This window comes from Chiroxiphia lanceolata, chromosome Z (assembly GCF_009829145.1).
Source record: "Chiroxiphia lanceolata isolate bChiLan1 chromosome Z, bChiLan1.pri, whole genome shotgun sequence".
In the NCBI taxonomy this organism is placed as follows: domain Eukaryota; kingdom Metazoa; phylum Chordata; class Aves; order Passeriformes; family Pipridae; genus Chiroxiphia; species Chiroxiphia lanceolata.
In genome coordinates, this window is record NC_045671.1 from 51,089,906 (window position 1) to 51,102,523 (window position 12,618).

A 12,618-nucleotide genomic window follows, 5' to 3' on the forward strand; every position below is an offset into this window, starting at 1 on the left:
GGAACATCCCTGTCTTCCAAGCACCAGTTTCTTATTCAGATAATCACATGTTGTCTGAAACAAAAATTGAGGAGAATCTGAGTGCCCATAATTGCTTTATTTTATCCCTCTGTTACTTTTTTAATAATCTGAATAGATTTTAGAGGAAGGAATTTAAATAAAAAAGAGCTATTTTTTCATCGTAAAGCAGTTTATTCCCTAATGATAAGTTTTGAACAGTAACATAAAATGTATGTTACCTCTGTGTTTTATGTTTCTTAAAGTAGTGCTCTCTTTCAGAACATGTATACTCCTCTGTTTTGCTTACAGGGCTTTTGAGGATGTGGAGATCTTCTGGCGTGTGACCTTTAATAAAACAGTTGTTGTCCTTCTGAAGGATGGCATGAACTTGGAGAATGAACTTGTATCTGTACTGGGAGCCACGACCTGCATGGCAGGTCAGACAATGTGCAACATCTCCATTGAAATAAAGCCTGATGAGGTAAGTAATTATTGCTTATTTATGTACAGCACTATGATATTGAATTGCAATTTATCAAGATGAAAAAACTCCTCTCATCCAGAGAAACTGATGTTTAGTTTGAAGATAATAACTTGACATCTGCTTAGTTTCTCTGCAACATGTTTATTTGTAGGCTTGTACTGCCCCTATTGTGACTGGTAAAAATTTGGGAAGGAGATGAGTGTTTAGTTTAAAGAGTAAATTACAGATCTCAGATTTTCATGGAACAATAAGAAAAAAAGAATGAAGTTGTTTCAGTGAAATGCTTATTCATATACTGAACTGTCATCCTTCACACAGTAAGTTTTTCATCTATCAAAGCACTTCTTGGGGTGATTTATGGAAAGCATGTTCTATAAATAATATCTCATTCCACAAAAGAACTTTTATTCCAATTTGTGTGTAATTTTAAATTCCTAAATCTAGCACAGTGATCTGTGAAAGATCTACTCATAAAACTGCGTAAGAATCTCTGAGTGTCTAAAATTCTGTTGCTATGCACATCCAGCTTGTGAGTAGTGAAGTTCAATATAGGAGCCATCATCCACTAAATGGCATTTGTCAGTTGGGTGTGCCTAAGCGTAAGTGCCTGTGAGTCCCAACTGGCACTCTCAAATACAGATATGATTGAACTAAACTCAAAGCACAGCATTCAGTCTTTTTATTAAAAAGAGAAGGAAAAAATATTTTTGTGTGAATAACTAGGGGTTAGAGTAATACCTTAGGAAAGGAAGGATTAATGTTTGATTAATGTTTCTTTCAAAGTCTGGGAATTTTAAACTTTCTAAGAAATTATCCTAGCAGCCAGGCTAGTGTCAAAGCTGAGGTCTAGGCAGTGGAAAAGGACTGGATGAGAAAGTTTCCATGTTTTTTTCTAACTTCATTCTAGAGAATAATGCAAGATGTTGGATATGGGAAGTAGAGATTTCCTACTAGGAAGCAGGATGCATTCTCTTAGTTCAGTTAGAGGGCCATTTTCCATCTTCATATGTTATCTTTACAATACAGACCCAATGAATAAAATATATAGGTGTGTGGGGCACAGGCTTCCTTGCTGACTAAAATGGGGTTTTGAACCAGTTTAGTCCAAAGGAGTGTTATCACTGTTTAATGACGGAAGTGCAGAAGCTGCAGAGACTTGCAGTTGTGACACATGAAGCAAAAGCCTGTGCCATTCTAGCAAGTGCTAATGGCAGGCTAAAGCTCCCCAAGCATTCCAATTGTGCTTGTCATCAGTCAAGATCATTTAATTTAGAGAAATATTTAACAATTTAATTGAAAATATATACTGTTTATCCTTCCAAATATTTTCTAATTCTTCTTCCAGTTCTGCTTTCATAAGTTAGTTTATAAAGTAGTCAATACATTATGAAACAATGAAGTAATAAACACATTAAATGACTATTTTACATTTTTATGTGACACATTCTAGCTTTGTAACTTTTTACTTAGTCATCTGTACTGACTTCATTAGCTAAAATCCTAGAATTAAAGTAGGATTTCCAAAAATTCAGTGTTGAAACAAAAAGCTATGTTCACTGAAAAAAAAGTCCTCAGTGGTCATCATTTTTTGTAATGCTATTTTCTTGTAAAAAACTACTCTCTTTTTTTTTAAGTTTGCTACTTGACAAATGCATGCAATAGGTACAAATAACATCTTTCTGATCATTTCTGGAATCTTAGTAATAACTTTTTTAGATGTTACATTTGTATTGTAGGTACAGAATCAAAGATGAGGCTAAACATGATATTGTAAACTTAATACTGCTACCTTATTTTCAATAAGTAACCAAAATTTGATAGCCTGTATTTTCAAAATGACAGATTTCTCTGTTTCTGCAACCCCAGAGAAGTTTATCTGAGCTCTGGGATTTTCAATCAATTCAGTTAGGTGTGCAAATCTACTGAGATTTTCTTGTAAAAACATGCATAAATATGTTAATGTTTAAATACTAAGGTTGTATGTAAAATGTCAGGACTTTGACTGAGTTCGGTACTTGAATACAATCAAGTTAATTAATTGCAATTTCAAAACTGCATACTTACTACTGTGCAGTTTTTCCACAGGTGAGTAGATGTGTACATGCCTGCTTATAAAGTAAAAAGAGAATGGAAGAGCAAATTCTTCAGAAGATGTACATCTACGTAAATCCATAATCTGGAATCTGGAACTCTTGAAGGGTTTACTGCCATGTATGGCAAATTTACAGCCACACTACCTGTACTGTATAAGTAGCTACTTCAATGCAATAAGTTTCATGTCAAAATCTGCAATTTAATTATTGTGACTGAAAGAGTGGTGCCTATTGGAATATTGTTTTTAAGATATAATTCATTGTAATTATTGCACATTTCAGGAAGCATGCTTGTGGTAAGTGTTAGTACAAGTAATCCATTGTGCATGCAAAATAATATATACTTTTTTTAAAGCTGAAAGTAATTAATACGTCTTATGATGATATGAAAATCATTCCTCACTTACAGGTACCTGAATCTGAAACTTATATTTTTGTTGAGCTGTATGCTGTAAGCACAGGAGCTGCATTGAACAGCAGTGCCAGATTTGCTTTTATAACACTCCTGGAAAGTGATCCTCTTCATGGTTTGGTGTATTTTGCTGTGGGATCTCGTTTTGCTGTGGCTTATAAGAAGACAGCTTTAATCAGCCTGCAAGTTCTTAGAGATTCTAGTACATCTGTAACCACAACGGTTAGCTACAGCATGCAGGTAAGACTTATTATTATTTAACTTATTTTTATATTTTTTCTGAACTTTAGGAAAGTAGACTTCTGCCTCTTCAGGGAGAGAGTGAGTGGGATCCCCTGGGAGACTGCCCTTGGAAACAAGGGAGTGGAACAGAATTGTCAGATCTTCTAGGAAGACTTTCATAGAGTGCAAGAGTTAGTAATCTCTGGGAGCAGGAAATCAGGCAGTGAAGGCAAGAGATTGGAATGGCTGAGTCAGGACCTGCTGGTCAAATCAAAGAAAAAGAAGCAAATGTACAGACATTTGAAGCAAGAACAGGTGACCTGGGAAGACTATAGAGATGAACTTCGGTTGTGTAGGTATGGGCTAAGGAAATCCAAGGCAAAGGTGGAACTGAACCTGGCAAAGAACACAAAGAATAACAGGAAGGGCTTCTACAGGTATGTTAACCCAAAAAGGAAGGTCAAAGAAGGTGTTATCCACCCTTATAAACAATGATGGAAAACTGGTAACAACAGATGAAGAGAAGGCTGAGGTACTCAACAACTTTTTTGCCTCAGTCTTCACTGGCAACCTCTCTTGCCACACCTCTTGGACAGCAGAGTTGGGACTTGGGGAGCAGAGTTCCTCCCACTGTAAGAGAAGCTGGTGACCACCTGAGGTTGGTGACCACCTGAGGAACCTGCATGTACCTGAGTCATAAGCTGCAATCACCAACCATGGGAAGTTCAACAAGGGAAAGTGCTGGATTCTGCTCCTGGGGTGGGGTAACCCTGGATGTATGGACAGACTGGGGAATGAGGGGCTGGAAAGCAGCTCTGTGGAAAGGGACCTGGGGGTCGTGGCCGATGGCAAGTGGAATATGAGTCAGCAGTGCCCTGGCAGCCAGGAGGGCCAGCTGTGTCCTGGGGGGCATCAGGCAAAGCATCACCAGCCGATCGACGGAGGAGATTGTCCCACTCCTCTCTGCACTGGTACACCTTGAATATTGTGGCAGTTTTGGGCACCACAATATAGGAAAGATATTAAGCTATTAGAGAACGTCCAAAGGGGGCTACCAACAAGTGCACCTTCAGCAAATTTGCAGATGACACCAAGCTGAGTGGTGCTGTTGAAACACTCGAAGGACAGGATGCCATCCAGAGGGATGTGGACAAGCTCAAGAAGTGGGCCTATGGGAATCTCATGAGGTTTAACAGACCAAGAAGGAGAGGGATGCTGAGTCCTATTGACAATATATGTAATTCTTTCCCTAGGTTTGATGGATTGCTAATTCATGGGATAATTCATGGATTGCTAATTCATGGGATAATTCATTTAATGCAATATTTGCATTTTAAAAGAGGATTTCTTTTTAACATATATAATTTTTATGACTTTAAAGTATGTGTGTTCTACACCAGCTGGTTTTGAACAAGTCCATCTATCGTAACGTTGCTAAAACTCTTTTGGTTTGTTTTAAGGAGCTGCAAAAACCTGAACCTGTTGGTCGCACCTTCGTATCTCCAGCTGTGGCAGGACAAGATTTTGCCAAATCTGAAGGTTTATTGACTTTTGAACGTGGACAGAGAAATGCATTCCTGGATGTGACCCTGACTCCAAAGACAGGATCTTTAAACCCATTTCCTAAACGTTTCCAGGTTGTACTTTCTAATCCCACAGGTGGTGCGAGGGTAGATGACGTATATGGTATTTCTAACATCACCATTGTCTCAGATTTGGACTCCTTGCCATTTTGGGGCCTGATTGATCAACTGCATCAGCCTCTTGATGACACCATTTTACACAGAGTCCTTCAGAATCTAAATGTCAAAGTGGCCACAGAAACTACGGAAGAGCAGCTTACTGCTGTGGTGCATATAATAGATAAGGTAAACATTTCCTGCTTTTTCTTAAATGACTTTAATAAGAGTATAACAACACATAGGATAAAATCAGGGCAGATCACATCCACATCAGTGACTCAGGGGCACAGACTGCAAAAGTAAAAGTAGAAATTGTGAAGTCCCACAATCACGGAAGGAGTTAGTCTGCTGCTAGTTAGGATGGTGGCAAGAAATAAGAAATCAAATAGGTTGAGAAGAGCAACCAGTATTAATTTTGTATGCATACCTATAGCTCTAAATTTTCTACTGTGCAAATTTTCCCTTTGGTGCCACAGTTTCATACAGCTTATTATGTTTTCTTGACTTCCAGGCCCCATCTTTGTTGCTTTTAGCCCTGGCACAACACCTGCTCATATCTTTACAGATGACTCAGTCAGCACACCAGCAAATACTACCAGGGCTGGCTGAAATCTGCTGTACTCATAACTAGCCTTTTTTCCTCCAGTAGCTTTGGGAATTGAGTTGCAGGGGTAGCTGAGCATTTAAGCATTGCAGTAAGTTATGTGAAAATTATGGACTAGTTTTATAGCTTTCTGGCTCTTCTGGACTGGTGATAGATCCACAGGATCTGGAAAATGTCTAAATACCTAGACACAAAGTATTATAACAATATTCATTCATTTGTGATTGTTGCCACACAGAAAACAGAGAAAATAATGTACAAAATTCCTAAGAGTCATCAATTTTTGATTTCTCAAAGAATGAAAAATGCCACATCCTTTCTTTAATAATCAAATTCCTAGTAAGCATATCTTTATGTAATTTTGACAGACTGTCTTATGCCTTGGCAGCAGAGATCAGGAGGTGGGAAAAATACTCTGAACTTTCAGAATAAACATTGGAATAACAATGAAGATGTCACTAAACCATTTAACATGAGGAAATGTTACAAGCAGACTCCTTTGCACAAAATGTTTTTTGATTTCTTCTCCTCTCGTTAGATTACAGGTGTAGGTGAAGACCAGTTACTCACTGGTAAAAGCAAAAGCCTTTTCTATGAGATACTCTGTGCTCTTGCTAGCCCGAAGCGTGAGGATACACGGGGATACAGCCTGCTTGCTGAGGTGACTGAGAAGTTTGCTTTTTCTCTGTTGACTGGGATAAAGTGTGGATCAGCAGGAGAAAGGTTAGTAAACTTGAATCTGTTTGGAAATACATGACAACTTACCAATTTAGAAAATTTAAATTACCTTTTCAGGAAAGGGACTTTTCTACCATCTAATATGTTACCTATACAAGAAAGTGTTGTGCTGTCACAGTTTTACAAAGCATTTTGTCATAGTACCAGTATTCTGCTTTGTAAGATTATGTGTCACACGTAACTGGTACATTTGGATGGAGTAGCTGTGGGAACACGAGTCAGGAGATTTGACATGTATTAATTCACCTTTAGCTCAAATGTTGCCAGGAAAAACATTCATTATTCTTTCTAAGAAAATAATATGTAATTGTATGATGGAGAGCGATGTTCTAAGCCTAGATGAGAGTTAGCAACTGAAAATATCTACTGGCGTTTTGTACTTCATGTGTATTTGGTTTTGCTCACTTGAACATTATTTAAAAATGTTTAAAGCTACTCATAGTTTAAAATTGCTGGTTTTGTGTGCGAGTGCATAATACTCTCTTTTCAGGCTAATAGGGCAGGGGAAGTAGGTGACTGCAGAAACAGATTATTCTCGTTTATGAGACAGAGGTTTTAACCAGTAGATTTCTCCCACTGTTAATCTGTTAAGCAGCTGGTAGTTGAATATGTGTTCAGTGTTCAGAACTTGAAAGTTAACATTCTTTATTTCAAGATTTTTTGCATCATCTGTTGGGAAAAAGAGAGCAAGATCATGCATTTTAATGCATCTCCTTCTTTTAGAGGTTATAAAGATGTGTGTTTAGATAACCTAATTTACCATGAAGGGATTTTAGTTGCAGATCATAGGGAGCAAATCCTAGAGGGGATATGGAGAAGCTGAAATACATAATAATTCGGCCCCTCTTTTTTTTCACAGAAACTGAAACAGTGTGTCAATTAAACATCATAAAGCCTAAAAATGATGAAAGAATAAATTATTAACAAATCACAAATACATTTTAGAGTCATTTAAAGTGAAACTTGGTTCCACTTACCAGCCCTATTGCTTTTTCATTTCAACAGAGGCAAAAATATCCTTGACAGCTGCCCATACATTGCAATAATGGCTCACAACTGGTTTCCTCAGCAAATCAACGGACACAGATTTAATGGAAAAGATGGGGATTCTATTCAAATACCTGAACATTTATTAGAGGTCTCTGTTGTATTATCACCTCCTCAAGAAGAGAACTGTGAATCTGTGCAGTTCACAGAATACAGCAGTCAGCAGTGGTTCCTTACTGGAGATAAAGAACTTGCCCTGAAGAACAAGGTTTGAAGATAACACAGTTTGTTTTTTTCAGGAAATTATTTTAATCTAGATATTGCTCAAAATATCATAAATTTATTTAAAATAATGTGACTATTTTTATGGTCTAATTAAAATGAGCACTGTGTTAAATTTTAATGTGAAATTTATTTTTCCATTGTATGTATTGTTTCAGGTTTTTTCTATAAGCTTGAAAGGTCAGAGTTCACAGCCTTTGAAAGACAACAATGAGGTCATTTATCGCATTTATGCTCCGGGAGGTCGGATTGTTCCACAAAAGTCCCTGTGTCTCCTCTGGAATCAAGCGGCTGAAAGGTTATTTTATTAATGTGTTTAGTTTTCCAGTTTCTACCATGAACCCATGTGTTTGCCTAAGATGTGATAACTCTGATTAAATCATTTGCAAGTATAAAATTGATAAATTTCCTGTCTTTTTTCCTTATTTTTTCTGGCCTTTTTACCAGTATATAAAACTTTCCATTTAATAAAACGAGGAGTTGTTCTAGCTCAGATATTTCTCAAACTTCTCCCCTTGGCTTTTTTCACCAAAATGCCACTTAGATCGTGCAATGATGTGTTAGGTTACAGGGACAGGCCATACATCCCAGAATTATGTCACTGAATTAATATTAATGAATTTGGAGAGAATTATGTTCTGTATCCTGTTGAAATCTAGTTGGTTTAGACACAATTTCATTAGACCAACTGGATGATATCAGTCTGTTGTTTACACAAATTATTTCTCTTCAGAAGAACATGTAGCAGAATTTACCTGTATGCTCTCCTTTTATCTATACGTGATTTCCATTAGAAATAGCTTAGAATGTAAGTATCCTTTTTCAAAATCATTTCAGCAATACTGAAAAAAAAATCCCAAACATGAATTTTAGTTTCCAAAAGACAAATAGCAGTGTAAAATGTTCTTCATAATGGAGTAAGGTACTGAGCAAAGTTAAGTAACAAACTATTTGAAAAGTCAGACAGATGTAGAAATCTATCAGAAATTTTAAAACTGTGGCCACAAAGATTCCGTAGTGGAAAAGAAAATGTTTGTTGTAATGTACTTATGAAGATTTGTAATCATAAATTAAAAAAAAAAGGCTATAAACAATAGTTTAATCTTACGTATATGTGCTGTTCTGAGCACTGCACCTGGAAGATTACAGAAAACACCTATGCAATAATTTAGAAAACTTGTATTTCAGGGATACAACAATAATTTTCAGGGCTGCTTACCGTGTGAATTACTCAAGTCCATTTCCAACTCTGTGAAACTTTTGTTTTGCAGCTGGCTGTCTGATAATGGGTTCTGCAAAGTGATTGATGACACATCAGAGTATGTGGAATGTTCCTGTTCTCATATGTCCATTTATGCAGTTTATGCCCAAACAGATAACTTGTCTTCGTACAATGAGGCTTTTTTCTCTTCTGGATTCATCTGCATTTCAGGTCAGTTGATTTAAAACAGTTTTCTCATTAATAATAACTGATAAACAGTAAAACTGATTGGTTATTAATATTTTTAGTAGCTGGTGACAATCTTCTTTATTTGGTGGAATACTGAAAGAATGTTAACTTCATGGTATTTAAGGTACCATCTTGTCTGGTATTTGCACAGTGGCAAATTTTGCCGCTGGAAAAAAAATGTCAGCAAAGGAATATGTTTCCTTGTGATGTTTTATTGAACCATACAAAGGAGAAATATGTCATTCATTTGGGGGAAGAAACTTAAAAATCCTAAATTCACCTGTACCTCTAGAGCAGTCATCCCCTTTGTCCAATCTCTTTGACTCAGAAGTGATAACCTGGGGTGATAGATTCCATTACACTCTGCTGCCTAACTACCTAACATCTTGGGAGAAACCTGAGAGTTTCACCTATGAGGATCATGACTTTCCTTATTAGCAGCCTCAACAGCATTTTCAGAAGTCCTAGAACGTCAGACAGGAAGCAGGGGACCTAAGTTCTAGCCTCCACTTTGCTTCTGAAGAAGACGGAATTTATGCCTCTTACTTTGAAGCAAGTTCAGTATTACGTTGCAGGCAATCCCAGATGAAAGTACATTTTTATTAGAACCATAGAATTACTTAGGTTTGAAATGACCTCTTGTGTTGGTAGACACTAGGAGTAATGGGCTCGCTAAGAAAACATGCTAAAGGGACTCGATTAACCTAACTTTAAGGTATTTAAATGGGGTTCTGGGTCTGCTCTTTGTGGGGTTTATGACCTCTATACTAGATCATCACTATATGAGTAATAAAAGTAATACAAGCAGCTAAATCCCCTATTTATCCCTGCTCAGCAAACTGCCCTAACAGATTAAATCTAGACTCTTGAATTGTTTTAAAACCTTAGCCATAAAAAAGAAGGCAAAGAAAGAGAAGAAAACTGTTTTTCACCTGGTTCACATAAGTTGATGTTTATGTTTAACAATAATGAAAGAAGTTTTTAACTGATGAAAATAAGCAGATTTTAAAATAGAATTACTGGCTTACAGGAAAAAAAGGATGTACTGAATTGGAATCAATAAAGACCTACAGGTCCTTTTTCAGAACTAGTCATTTACTGTAGTCATGTGTCATAAGAATGTGTTTTAAATCTTAAAATAGCTTAATTAAGGGTTTACCTTAAATATGAGGCAAATGCCTTGCAATGTTTTTCAGCTTCTTTAGCTGATTGAAGGTGTTTCCTTACATGAAGATAAAGGTTACTAGATTTAAATAAATCTAATAAGTAAAAAATCGCTTTAGTTTTTAGATCTGTAAGGATATTATTCATTTCTCTTAACATGTCCACCTAGGTATGAAGAATATAAAAAAAAATAGAAAAAAGAAAGAATATGTAGATAGAAGTATAAATATAACTAACTCTTGAAAAATTTAGAAATAATACTTTTGGCAATGATTTATTTCATTCATATCTTAGAAATACTTGTAGCTGAGCAAACAGTCAGTCTGAAGAGAGGATAAAAGATTTCCCTTTATTATCCGAACTCATGCCCTGCCTAGTGTGTGGAAGTGCACAGTTAACTCTACATGAGATTTAGCAGTGTTTTCCTTGATGACTTAGCTTTCCCAGGCTCCTTCTTCCAGGAACTACTTATTGGTAGGTAAGGGGGTTTTCCCGTTTTTGTTCAGTTCATGTTCACAGTTAATTAGTGAAATGAAAAGTGATATTCTTTCCGACTTCTGCTATAAGGGATTTCTGTGCTCAACACAGATGTGGTGGGAGACTGGCATTTGGAAGGTTACAGCTGTCTCCTAAAGCAGTGATACACAATTGGAGACAATTTTTTATTTATTTTTTTCTAAAAACATCTTTTTGGATTCAGTAATATGAACACTGAAGAATTACCTTTGCTTTATATTTAACTATTATGACAATCATGTGTATCATGCAGAAATTACACACACACACACAAATTTACAAAAATTGCTTGTTTACATTATGCAATTATTTTAGCTCCCAAGGCTATGGAAAACTTAAATAAATGTTAGTACTTGACTAATAAATTCATGAGTGATTCCAGGGGGAACCAAAGTGAACTTACTCTCTCTTAAAGGTTTGGTTGGTTGGTTTGTTTAGATGATCTGCACCTTCCAGAAATATCTTCTGGATTTATAGCATAGTTTATCAGCCTAAGCTTCAAATTTTTCATTTTTCTTTTTTAATTGTTGTTTCTGTGTAGGTTTCACTTTGGCTATCATCTCCCACCTCTTCTGCACCAGGTGTGCCATGTTTGCAGCTAAACTTCTCACTCATATGATGGTTGCTTGTTTGGGTACTCAGGTAAGAAAAAAGGCTGAAGTCTCAAAATATAAAGTACATACTTACTTTCCTTTTCCTCATTTTCATGGCCATGTGTGAACAGACCTCCTGCAGTGTAAATGTTTTTGGAAAATGTAAAGTTTCAACATATGATACTCAGAATTAATCCAATATTCTTATCCTGTGCTGGGAATTCAGTTGCAATTATGCATTGTCTGAGAATATATAATGAAAAATGATTTAGGATAGAGCAATGTGAGAAAACAGTCCTGTGTGTGGAATACTGTGCTCAGTTCTAGCTGCTGAAAGATTCTGAAAGTGAGAAAGTGAACTTCAGTTTGGGCCCACAGGCTTTTCTGTCTATGAGTTGTTTTTTGTTTAAATACACTTCATTTGAACTTTTATATGAAATTCTGATCTGTGCAGGATAATTCTTGAGAACAATTCCACATGGTGTGCAAGTGTAATAAATTAGTTTAATTACAGAGATACTATTTAGAATAATTCTGAGTCATTTTGTTATTCATCCTAAACCCCTGAAATCCATGGCTCTCCTGATCTCTTTTCCTTTTGCCATGGAATGATTTTACAAATTTAGAACAAGCCTTTTGAAGGAGTATTTTAGCAGGGTAGCTGTTTAGCTAGTGAGCTGGCTTGGAGAGGAAGTAAAGACAGCTTGGCAGCAACTGTTGAAGAAAAGAAAGCAGCTTTAAGGCAGAGTGAAAAGAGACTGGATATGTTTGACAGGGGTGAACTGAACTACTGTGCTAGCTGGTCTGAACAGCTGAAGGAAAATCTTTATACAGTTACTTGTGTTGTGATATGTTGGCATATGTTCTGCCTATTGTGAACTAGCCTGATTAGGAAGCCTAAGTTTAACAGACAATCCTATATAGATGAGGTGTGTACAGCTATACCCACATACAAGCATTGAGACATTATACATATGATTAGAAATTTACAATGTAATTTAAAGTTTTGTGGTTTTGTTAGCTAATGAGTCAGAGGAGCTATTTAAGACAGTTTTAACTGAGAACTTACTATGTGAAAATCAGCTCTCATTAATTCATAGTTTAAATTAAAGGAAAACGTTAGTATTTTCCATTTTTATTTAATAATTTTCAGGCAGTAGCAGAAACTGAATTTGTAATTATTAGATCTCAAACCACTGTAGAGAATGAAGGAAGCTGGTGTTTCTGTGTGTAATTATATTTTTACCAGAAAAAAATTAAAACTGGGAAGCTTTTCATGTTAGTACTGCTTTATACATACCTGAAATTATGTTTATTAGTTAATTAGATAATTAGAAAATTAGTTTTCCTTTAATATCTGCACTGGATGTTTACTAGGTTTGTAGTTTTGG

At 36.1% G+C, this 12,618-nt stretch overlaps 1 protein-coding gene across 1 annotated transcript in view; it reads left to right on the forward strand.

The window, feature by feature from the left end:
• ADGRV1 (adhesion G protein-coupled receptor V1) overlaps window positions 1-12,618 on the forward strand; it is a 266,178-nt gene that overhangs the window by 119,865 nt on the left and 133,695 nt on the right. The window contains exons 82-89 of the mRNA XM_032674825.1: window positions 310-481; window positions 2,987-3,229; window positions 4,672-5,079; window positions 6,036-6,220; window positions 7,241-7,490; window positions 7,663-7,802; window positions 8,776-8,936; window positions 11,176-11,276. Of these exons, the coding sequence (XP_032530716.1) occupies window positions 310-481; window positions 2,987-3,229; window positions 4,672-5,079; window positions 6,036-6,220; window positions 7,241-7,490; window positions 7,663-7,802; window positions 8,776-8,936; window positions 11,176-11,276 (1,660 nt within the window). The remainder of the gene's footprint in view (window positions 1-309; window positions 482-2,986; window positions 3,230-4,671; window positions 5,080-6,035; window positions 6,221-7,240; window positions 7,491-7,662; window positions 7,803-8,775; window positions 8,937-11,175; window positions 11,277-12,618) is intronic.